Here is an 11,974-nt window from a genome sequence, read left to right on the forward strand (position 1 = left end):
GAGCTCTCCAGGTACCAAAGGTCACACCCAGAATGAAAAGGACACAAGGCTGGGAGTAAGATACTTTGATTGGCTTTCTTGGGGTGGGTGTTTTTGGAGTACAAAACTCTAATGGCTCTGTTTTGAATCCAGCTGTGCTGATGCTGTTGTGGAAAAATCTTTGACCTTGTTCAACAACAACCACACAATATTCACTGCTTTAACCTGAAACAATAAGGAGGCCTACCTGTTTCACAGCTGAGGATGACTCGGACCCAGTGGACCTTCCTGCTCTTGCTGACATATCTGTTGGTCCTTGCGGCCAATGTACATGCAGAAAACAATCAAATCAAGGTGCTGAGGGAATTAAAAGTAGTTGATGCCTCCAGTGCAAATGTGAGGCAGTGTTTATGGTTTGCCATGCAAGAATATAACAAAGACAGTGAGGATGAATATCTCTTCCAGGTGACCAAGGTAGTACAAGCCCAGCTACAGGTAAAGGTGTTGTTTACAAGTGTGAAATGTGTATGTAGTGGCATAGACTGAAAGAGTGGGACTTTGAGGAAATATTGACATCAGAAAATGAAGGAAGCTGATGGGACACACTGTAGTTTGGATTTTCACAACAGATATTAATATTAAAACTTAAATGCATGTAACTTATTTGAGAGTCTATTCCAGGAACATTGGGAGGAGGAGAAAAGCAAGAGGAGGATTTTTGAGGTTGCTCTTGGGTGTCCAGAACAGTCAGGAAAAGAAAGTTGTCATGGTGGGGGGAGGGGGGCGGAGAACATGGACCATTTCACCTACCCTAAGGAGTCAATGTGATGGTCAGTGAATATGAGCAGTTGCCAGATTATGAATGATCTTAAAGTCAAAGGGGCACTGTCAAGGCCCCAGTTCAAACCAAGTGTGACTTAATTTACCTACTGTCATGAGCGGTGGAAGCAGAACTGGAGCCCCCACAAGTTGGAAGCGAGATCCCACTCTGGTCATCTCTGTGCCCTGAATAAATAAGAAAGTGACTGCTTGGGATCACTCCTTCACAAGTAGTCCATTTCCTGAGACCTAGTGAGGCCCACCCTGGGAGTCCACAGAGGAGCTGCCTCACTCAAGTGCAGCTGTTGCTCTTCTGTCCCCAGTCCTGTGCCCATGGGTTCCTGTCTCACCTTCACTCCCATCCCTCCCTGCAGGGCCACTGCAAGGCCCAGATGGATGAAGTCAGCTAGGCTGGGAATGACAACAGCAGGGATTGAACTAACAAGGTACCTTGGTTTAAACCCTGAATTAGCAGTTGACCTGAAAGTTGCTTAATTTCTCTGTGTCTCCTTATCTAAAAAACAGGGTAACAATATTATCCAGGGGAATTAATATTAGGGTTGACTGACTTATCAAGTGAAAAGCTCCAAGAACAAAGTGTTTAACAGAGAAAGTACTCAGTGAAGATTGTAGTTCACAATTTAAAATGAATATAAGTAGGCAGTTTGTCTCTGGGGTAAGGGGAATAGAATAAGACAATGGATAAGGGAAGGAGTAACCGGAAAAGAAGGAGGTGCTGCAATGTTGTAAAGTAATATGTTACCCTATCAGGAAGAGTATTGCAAACCACAGTGCCTATGGGGCAAAAAAGTACCTGCCACAGAGGCAAAAAGGAGTGTAAGAGGGAAACTGGGTGCAATGCTAGAGGGAAGTGAAAACTGAAAGGATTGATGTTGGAGCATTGTATACCCAAAACACAATCATGAGTAACTTTGTACCTCATAATGACTCAATAAAAAAATAAAAAATTCTACTGATGAGCATATTCATTTTCATATTATTTGCAAGGTTTTCAATGTACAAATTCAACTGCTAAACTCATTCTAGCGGTCAGTTCTTGATGCTCTTGAACCAAGAATTCAATGTTTTTACACTTGCAGACCAGCATCTGTCTGTATACTTATACACAATTAATTTTTATAACCACTGTGGTAGAACTGTGGTTTTCAACTTTGCTATACCTGTGAACCAGCACCAGTTCATGAATAAGTGGTTGAAGACAACTAGTCTAACAAGCATCTCTTCCCAAAAGAGTCTTTGGAACATAGATACTTTAGTACAACTTTATTAAATGCATGGAGAGAGCAAAGAAGCAAGACCTGAGGGGAAAAAAGAAATTTCACATGAATCTGAACCCACCTCTCATGCCCCCTTTTAAAAGTGATGACAGCACATATAAATGGATGCCTTGAGCAACCTTAACCATATACTTAACAATACTTAACAAGTATGATTAAATAACACATACTTAACAAGTATGATTTAACCTGTAACTTCTATTTAACTGGTAACTTCTATTATGATTTAACCTGTAACTTCTATTGCCTTGTTGACCCACTGCAGCCCTACCCACCATACACTCTAACAAAGAACTCACACCTGGTTTCTAAGAACTGCTTGCTAAGGAGACTGAAAATGCAAAACCCCCCAAAGAGGAGTAATTTCGACAGAGGACTAGACCTGAAGAGTCATTGCATATGTGATAAGAATCAGGGAAATGGGTGGGAGTTCACTGTGGCTGAGCGTCCTGTCTTTCTAAGTTGACCTCTTGAGTTTTTAACTTCTAAGACTGAAATTGCTGTTGATTCTGAAGGCTACATACTTCTCTTTCCTCTTCCCTTGACTCTTTGCTGAGCATATTACATGCAGTGGAATTTGGGGCAAAAAATAGGTTGAAAGGGATTCCCTTCTAGAAGCTTAACACTGGAAAGAAGTTTTAGTATTCAGCTTCAGGGGAAAGCAAGTATCAGCACACATAGAAGCCCAGGGCAGTATTGTTGGCCTTTATATATTTCACTGGAAGGTGGAGAAGAAAGGGGAGGGAAGTTGAAGGTAAGGGAGAGTATGCATTTTAGTTTTGCTAAAACATTTTTGAATAAAATTTTTAATTAAAAAATTATGTTCAATGGAATCACCATGAGGTACATGGTTATGAAGTTGTTCATGATTGGATTTTAGTCATACAATATCCCAACACCTGTCCCTTCACCAGTGCACATTTCTCACCACCAATATTCCCAGTTTCTCTCACACCCCCTTCCCAGCTTGCCTCTGTGACAGACATTTCTCTCTCTCTCTACCTCCCTTTCTCCCTTACTTCCTGTTAGGCATTGTGGGTTGAAATACTGTTACTGAAAGAGTATCATGTATATCACTTTACCTCCTTTCAGCACTAAGTTTTTGTCCAGAGTTATAATTTCCAACTATCATTGTTATAGTCGTCCATTCTCTGTCATAACTGCAACCCCTTTCCCAGTGTGGCAAGTGGTCCTACCATGGATCAGTTTCCCTGACCCTTGTTTGAATGAAATTTTTCACATTGATAATTTGCAGGTCACAGATCATTTGGATTACTCTATTGATGTTGAAATTGCCCGCAGCAATTGCATAAAATCTTCAACAAATAATGAAAGCTGTGGCATTCAAGAAAATTTCCATCTAGAAAAGGTAGGTAGTAACCACTATTTTGCCATGGTCTTGATTACTCTGTGTCCCAGGCAGAAAAAAATGGGATCTTAGATTCCCTCTTTGAGATCTGGATTACTCCAAATGCTTCCCTCTAGAAGTGGTCAAACCTATGACTCACGGAAGAGAAGTGGAACAGAGGAGACCCTCTGAATCTTTCCCTGTCTCTTGTCTTGGGAACGTGAAATTATCAAGGTCACTCTTAATACAAAGACTGTCAACTGACCTTGTGCCAGAAAACATGATAACTGAAAGAATGTTCTTTTGGATTAGGGAGTAACTCGTGTGTGAGTGTGTGTGTGTGTGTGTGTGTGTGTGTGTGTGTGTAAAGGTGGTGGTGGCAGTTACCAAGTAGTTCTCAAGAAGCCTGGTGGCACTTCCTAGATATTCTCAACCAACTGACTATTTAAATGTGAGGGACTAAGGATGTTGTGCTGCTTGGACTCTGTGGTTCTGGCATTGCCCAGGCTATTCTGACAGACTTGATAGCTTCTAGGACAACATTAGGTGGTACTCAGAGGCTTTCAGGGATGCACCTGGAGATTCTCAAGGGACCATGTGATACGGGGATCAAATTATGTTGACTGCACACAAAGACATGCTCTTTAACCATTGTAATACTATCTCTCCAGCCCCACAACCACAGCTGTTTATTCTTATGAAGTCTCAAAGAGAAATTCAATCATTCACTCAAATTCTGCTCATCAAATCTCAGTTTGCACCAGGTGTTATTTTGGGTTCTGGAGACTGAGCAGTGACCTGGCCAAACGTTGCCCATCATTCAGGCTTCAGTGAATACTAACATGCTTTGATGGTTTCCACAAAAGTAAGAGAGTAGCCCAAAGACTAGACTCCTTCCAAAGGGTTTACTTGGCCCAGAGTCTTTTGGACTTAAGTCTCTATTTTTTAATCTCAGAGTAGGGAGAGTACCTTATTTATCCAAGGACTTAGACTAAATTGTTGAAGGCTTGGATTTTCTGTAGGTTTGAATGTTTATACACATCTGCTGCTTTCATCTCTTTCCTAACCAATTTATTGATATGGATCTGTCACTTTCCACTGTCCTCCCGTCATTCATCGATTTGCTCGAGCGGGCCCAGTAACGTCTCCATTGTGAAACTTCTTGTTACTGTGTTTGGCATATTGAATACTCTCGTTAGCTTGCCAGGCTCTCCGAGAGGGGTGGAGGAATCGAACCTGGCCCTGCGGGGTTGGCTGCGCGCAAGGCAAACGCCCTACCGCTGTGCTAAGGAGAAGCTTCTGTTTACGCTCCCTTCGATAGCTCAGCTGGTAGAGCGGAGGACTGTAGTTGATATGGATCTAGTGTGTGAAATTCCTTATCCCTTTGACATAGCTACACTTTTGACTCCTGTGTCATTGTCCCCACATTCCACCTATTTTATGACCAATTTGTTGTTCTCTCTGAGTACCTGTGGGTACGTTTCTTGAAAACCACCCAACCCACGGATATGCTTTGTGATCATTGGTAGTATATACTGTTGTCATGGTCTTATTTGTGGCAGAAATGGCACTATTTTATTTATTTTTTTTGCCTACCTGTCTTTTGGAAGTCATTCTGCTAGGTTCAGGTTAGGAAGAAAATGATAATGAGTTGTGCTTGCTCTTGTCATTAAGAATTAGTGGGAAGAGCAGGGAAGATATACTAAAGGGCTGGAGCATACACTTTGCATGCAGAAGACCTGGGAACCCAGCTTAAGGACCAGAACTGATCAGATAAGCATCATTTTCCCCCAACGAAGTGGGGCTTTTACATAACAGTGAGGTTCATTATATACATTTTAATTTAGGGAGTTAGCCCTCTAAATTAATGTGTGTTAAATACTCTCATACTTCCCTGATGTGAATAGTCATTTGGAGCATGTGACATAAGCACACATACACACATACCCTGGCCACATCCCAGATTTGTTAAATAATAATTTCCAAGTACATCCCATTTGTTCACATCACTGCCAAAGTCTGTGTAGCACTATATTAGAGAAAATAATGATCTAACTGCTTTTAATTTGTTAATATTTTTAATTACCATTTTTATTAAGGCACTGTGATTTATAGTTATGTATAATTATTAATTTTCATGCATACAGTGTTCCAGCATGAGTCCCACAACCAGTGTCAACTTCCCTCCACCAGTGTCCCCAGGTTCCCTCCCACTTCCTCCCCCAAAACCGGTCTTCTTTTTAAAAACTTTATTTTAAAATTTTAATTGAAGAACCATGATTTTCAAAGTTATTGTTGCGCTTTGGGCATGTAATATTTTAACACCAAATCCACCACCAGTCTCAACTTCTCTCCACCAGCTCCATCCTTCTCACACCTGATTCCCATCTGCCACCTTGACAGACACATTACAATGATCAGTGGTTGCTGCTTAGAGCTCATGTTCTCAGTGTTGCTGGATCTGTGCTTGGTATATATAACTATATCACAATCCCACACCATCAGTGTAACTGAAGCTCTGACCCTTGTTCCCCAGCCTGCCTTCCCTAGAGTTACATTTTAAGTTTTGTTGTTGTAGTTTGGATCTCATACTTTCAGTGTCGTTTTCTGATTTGGATATATAGCTATGCAATTCTTCCCCACTACTGATGTATAAGGCGCAGCGTCCTTGATTTTGCCACTTCTGTCCACTTCTTGCTAATTCCCTCTATTTTCCCTGCTCTATTTTTTTCTTCCTATACTCTGAGGTGAAAGATGATAGTTATTCCCTTCTCTTTTTAAACATTTTAAAAATATTTTTAATGTAGGAGTATTGCTATTTATTTAGCCATTGATCCCTTCTCTTAATACCTTGCATTCCCTTGTCCAGTTATTTTATATTCTGCAGATAAGTGAGATCATCCTGTTTGTCCTTCCTCTTCTGGATTACTTCACTTAACATTATATCCTCCATTCTGTTCCAGTTGAAGTGAATTGCATGATTCACCATTCCTTGCAACTGCATAGTATTCCATTGTGTATATGCACTACATCTTTCTAATTCATTATGTGCAAATAATGAATTAGAGGAGAAAATTATCAGAGTATCCCATTCAAAATAGTATCCACAAACATCAAGTATATATAAATAAACTTTTAAAAATGTGAGATATCTATGCTATAGAATCTTTAAATCACTTAATAAAGAGATAGAAGAATTTAGGAAGTGAAAAAATATTTCATGATCATGGATTGGAAAAATTAATAATGTCAAAATGACCATTTTAATTAAATTACTGTGTTGATTCCAAGCAATCTCCATTGAAGTTCAAATTGAAGTTTCTTCAAGGAGTTAGAACAGTAAATAATAACGTTTGTATGGAATCATATCATTGAAGAGCCTGGCAAGCTACCCATGGCATATTTGATATGCCAAAAACAGTAGCAATAACGGTTCTCATTCCCCTGACCCTGAAAAAGCCACAATACAGCAGCGTTGGGAAAGACGAGTAAGGAGAGGCTGCTAAAATCTCAGAGCTAGGACAAATGGAGATGTTACTGGCATCTGCTCAAGTAAATCGATGAACAACGGGATGACAGTGATACAGTGATGGAATCTTAAGAGACCCCCAAATAGCCAAAGACTTACTAAAATAGGAAATTGGGAAGTATTTCATTACCTAATTTGAAAGTAGACTATTAAGATATAGATATCAAAACAGTATGCTGTTCAGAATAAGTATTTTTTAAAGGATTTTCCCCTTGTTTACTAAGTTGGGTTATTATTTATTCCTCATTTATATTTTCATTCTAGGATATTTCTACATATTCTAGATATTCAGAGTACCTAGAATATCTAGAATATTAGATAATGAATGCATTCTGGATCAATTTGAAAATCAGAGGAGCTTTTAATTTCTAATATCATTTTCCTGTAAGCCCATTGGTGGGTTTGGGCCACACCTGGTGGTGCTCAGGGTTTGCTCCTAGTTCTGTGCTTAGGGAGCACTCATGGCAGGGCTTGGGGTTACCATATGGAGTACTGGGGATTGAAGCCAGGTGAACCATGTGCAAGGGAAGCACACTACCTGCTGTAATATATCTCCAGCCCCCCGTAAAACCATTTTATTTGGTATTCTTTTGCCTGTTGAAAAAAAAAGTCTCTATAATCCTCCTTTATATGTATCTAATACTCAACACAGATCAAATCTCTTTCTTTCTGACTACATTTATTTCACAACTCCTAGAAGTACCTCATTCTCTCTACGTCTATACCAAAACTTGTATTTATCTACCTTTTCACTATCCATTTACCCATTACTTAATTATTCATCCGTCCATCACTTCATTCACTAATTCATTTATACATCATCAGTTAATCTATCCACCCACCTGTACAAATTTCCATTAACAAATTCACCACCATTCCATTATTATGCATCTGTCCATTCACTCAGTCATGCATCCACTCATTCACTTACTCATCTATCTATGCATGCATGCTTTGTCCATAACTTTATCTATTTACCATTTCATACATCACACAGACAACTTCATTTGTTATTTCAGTGATATTTAGAAATAGAAAGCCATTTTGTATTAGGTCCTAGAACTCTGTAAATTACTTTTACTCTGTAAGGTAAAGGTAAAGGTAAAGGCCCTCCCGTTGATCATCGATTTGCTCGAGCGGGCCCAGTAACGTCTCCATTGGAGACTTTGTTGTTACTGTGTTTGGCATATCGAATACTCTCGGTAGCTTGCCGGGCTCTCCGAGAGGGGCGGAGGAATCGAACTCAAGTCGGCCATGTTGGCTGCGTGCAAGGCAAACGCCCTACTGCTTGATTTAAATTTTAGTTTTAAGATAAATATATTAGTTTATTTCTAATATATTATTTTATTGGCATTAAGTTAATATTAGAGAGAATTTAAAATCAGATACAGAATCACATTTACATTTGATTACCTACCAAATTATGATGATTATTAATTTTGCTTCTGTCCATGGTTGTATTAAAAGAGTCTTCAGGTAACTTCTGATGGTTATGAAGGTCTGCTGCCATCTATCCTGTTCCTTTGCATTATTCATAGTCTTCCAGCATATTTCTAAGCATCAAGACTTTTTTTATCTTTTGTCAGACCACCGATTTTAATTGTGGTGATTGTCTTTTTCAGAGAGCAGCTTGCAACTTTTTGGTCAGTGCGCTTCCCTGGAATGGAGAATTCACCGTAGTAAAAAAGCAATGTGTGGAGATCTGATGAGAGCTAGAGTGCTACTGATCACTACCTTTCTGTACAAAATAAATGATAACACATGTGGACATCATCAACACACTTTGCTCTTGCATGTTTCTCTGCTGTTTTGTTTTCTAATTTCATATTATGTGAAGACAAAATACGGGCATGTCTAATTAACCACTCTTCACTGACTTCTAGGGATGTCCTCATCTTTGACTACAATAATGGCCCACCACTAGAAATAACTTTCATTACTGAGTACAAAGGTGAAGTGAAATTAAATTTTATTACTTACTGAAAATCTGAGGTATTATATTTTGAAGAGTAACTATCCCTTTCAGAGGTTGGAACCCAGAGGCTGATAATTCAGTTTTCTTCTAGAAATTTCCTTTGACCTTAGTCTTCTTCCTGAGTGGATAGATCACCAGGGCTGAAGATTTGTTTTCCTTATTATATTCTCCCTAATCAACATTGGTCAGGGAGAGAAAGGCAGATGTGGGGTGTGATTTTTATTTTAAAATAGCTTTAGAGAATGGTCATTGTGATGTTAGTCACTCAGTCCAGTTGGTTCTTGTGAAATATCTAGAGGTGCCTACAATACATGGGAACTCATGAATATTCATGTTTATTTATTGTTTATTCATGACTTGCTCAGTGTTTGGCCTCATTCAGCGTGTTGATTGGTTGAACAATAAAGACTTGTTCTGGAAGGAGAAAAAATATAAGCCATATTGTTTGCATATGCGCCTGAAAGTAAGCAGTGTATGCCCATGTGTTCACATGAGCTTGATAGGAAAGAAGGAGCAGGGAAAACGGAAGAGCGGAAGGGGAAGGAGGATAGCAGGGAGGATAAAGTGAGGGGGCAAAGGGGACATACAGGAAGATGTGAGGATGAATGGAATTAGGGATGATATTAGAAGATGAAAGTCCCTTGAGGAAAGTAACCATTCAAATAAGTTCTGAGTTCTGGAAGTATGTAAAGGGGTAAACATGATAACCTTCCAGTACCTGTGTTGCAAACCATAACTGCCGAAAGGAAAAAGAGAGAAAGAGAGCAAGCAAGTGAGAAAGGCGGGGGGGGGGGGGGGAGAGGGGACGTGCCAGCCAAAGAAACAGGTTGGGTGGACAGGGGATGACAGGAGGGAAACTGGGGACATTGGTGGTGGGAAATGTACACTGGTAAAGGGACTGGTGTTGGAACATTGTATGGCGGAAATCCAATTGTGAACAACTTTGTAACTGGGAATTTCACAGTGATTCAATTAGAGAAAAAATTCAAAAATAATAATAAAAGGTAGAAACTGAAAGAAAGTGTGCCAAGCTGGCTTTTAGGGCTGGAGAGAGAGTACAGTGGGCAAGGCACTTGCACTTGGTCTTCATGATTAATCCCTAGCATCCCATATGGTCCTTGTGTGCAGAGACAGGAGTAATCCCTGAACACTGCTGGGTGTGGCTCCCAAACAAACAAAAATAGTTGTGTTAGAGGAATGGGAGATAGTTTATGTGGTAGCAACATGCTGACACGTCCAGCATTGTATGTTCCACCACCCTGAATGTCTAGTGGGCCTTGTTTATAATAATAGGTGTACCTGGCCAAGGACGTGGCATAGAGGTAGAGCTCTTGCCTTTCATGTGTGAGTGTGAGATCCTGAGTTCAAGCCCTACCACCCCTACTTCTTCAAGAATATGTGTCACCAAATGGTGGGGGGAGAGAAGGATGATGGAGAGGTATTAAAATATTATGGCAGGTCTTGGACCCATTGGTGATAATAACGTGCTCAATATCATAAAGGTAAAGGAAAAGGTAAAGGCCCTCCCGTTGATCATCGATTTGCTCGAGCGGGCCCAGTAACATCTCCATTGGAGACTTTGTTGTTACTGTGTTTGGCATATCGAATATGTCACGGGGAGCTTGCCAGGCTCTGCCGTGCAGGCGAGATACTCTCGGTAGCTTGCCAGGCTCTCCGAGAGGGGCGGAGGAATCGAACTCGGGTCGGCCATGTTGGTTGCGTGCAAGGCAAATGCCCTACCACTGTGCTATCACTCCAGCCTCAATATCATAAACTTAACTATTTTTGTAACTATGTTATCTAAATTATAAAATAAAAAGCTAAAATTGGTGTATCTAATAATTTAATAGACTGCTTCAGTTTTCAACAACAAAGATAAAATTGTTCTGGAGATTAATTATACAATCATATGCACATATACTTGACTGAATTGTACATTTGAAAATGGTTAATTCTATAGCCATTGTATTTTAATCAAAAATTGAACATGTCTGTTCTGTGATATTGGTTATGATTCAGAATGATCATTCTTTCAAATGAACATACGTTCATGCTTATGTTTTACATCCCAAGACTCAGTAAGTGGTGAGAATTCAAATATTTCTATCCAAGACAGAGATCATGAAGTTCAATTACAGTTCTGTGTCTCTTCTGGCTGTGAAATAGTGTAGGGCACAAAGAAACAATTTTGTAAAGATAGTAGTTTTGCATCAATATTTTGTAATGGTATTTTTTTAAGGGCAGCTTTTGGGTAGTGGGACCCACAAGGAAAAGTGTAGTGTGGTACCAACCTGGAGATGCTGTGGGTGGTGTGACTGCTTTCATGAGTTTTGTATACTTTTGCTTCCCATACTTACCCAAGGACTGGTTCTTTGCCTGGGACTTTCCATATACTTCACACTAACAGATATGGTCCTTGAGAAACTTTCACTATCAAACTGTGTTAGTGCCCCATCCCAGAAATATAGAAAATTAAGAGGCCCGGAGTAAGTATGAGCACTTCTCTATGGAGTGGATGTCTGGATCTCTTGGTGAGTCTGTGGACATCTGAGGGCCAAGGAACCCCTGTCAGTGCTGCTTCTCACTTGAGCGACATCAGAGGGATTGGATTTCTATGACTCACAAGGGAGTCATAGAAATAACCACTTGACTACTGAGTTACAGAGAGATAGTAGAGATCTCCGTACTGAGTCAGAACCTAGTGACACACAGACCAACTGCGAGGATGTGAACTGAGGGTTCTGGTACAGAGTATAGATGGTTAAAACTCAAGTATTCAGGAGGAAGAAAGCTGCCACCTGTGCACTGAGGCAATAAACTTCAGGTGTAGCAAGGAACATAGTCAAGACGTGCGTTCAAAAGTGGGTCTTCATATAGCTATGCCAAGGAGCAGAGGGGACTTCCATTCTACCAGGATGGCCTTCAAGTGTTTTCCAGACAACTCTTTCCTGAGATCACAGGGCAGAAAAGCACAGGGTGCAAGTCAAGTTTAATGGTTTAGGTAATACCCGCTTTTAAATAATTGA

General features: G+C 40.1%; 1 protein-coding gene across 1 annotated transcript; it reads left to right on the forward strand.

The window, feature by feature from the left end:
• The first annotated feature begins 243 nt into the window (after positions 1–243).
• On the forward strand, positions 244–8,679 carry CST8 (cystatin 8). Its single transcript, XM_056138414.1, has 3 exons — positions 244–474; positions 3,352–3,465; positions 8,596–8,679. The coding sequence occupies exons 1-3, from the start codon at positions 244–246 to the stop codon at positions 8,677–8,679; spliced, it is 429 nt and encodes a 142-aa protein (XP_055994389.1).
• Positions 8,680–11,974: the final 3,295 nt, after the last annotated feature.

This window comes from Sorex fumeus, unplaced genomic scaffold (genome assembly GCF_029834395.1).
Source record: "Sorex fumeus unplaced genomic scaffold, SorFum_2.1 ptg000128l, whole genome shotgun sequence".
Classification (NCBI taxonomy): domain Eukaryota; kingdom Metazoa; phylum Chordata; class Mammalia; order Eulipotyphla; family Soricidae; genus Sorex; species Sorex fumeus.

Coding starts and splice junctions, on each gene's coding strand:
- CST8 (XM_056138414.1), top strand. CDS start 244: ATGACTCGGACCCAGTGGACCTTCCTGCTCTTGCTGACATATCTGTTG. Junction 475..3,351: donor TAGTACAAGCCCAGCTACAG/GTAAAGGTGTTG, acceptor GATAATTTGCAG/GTCACAGATCATTTGGATTA. Junction 3,466..8,595: donor AAAATTTCCATCTAGAAAAG/GTAGGTAGTAAC, acceptor TGTCTTTTTCAG/AGAGCAGCTTGCAACTTTTT.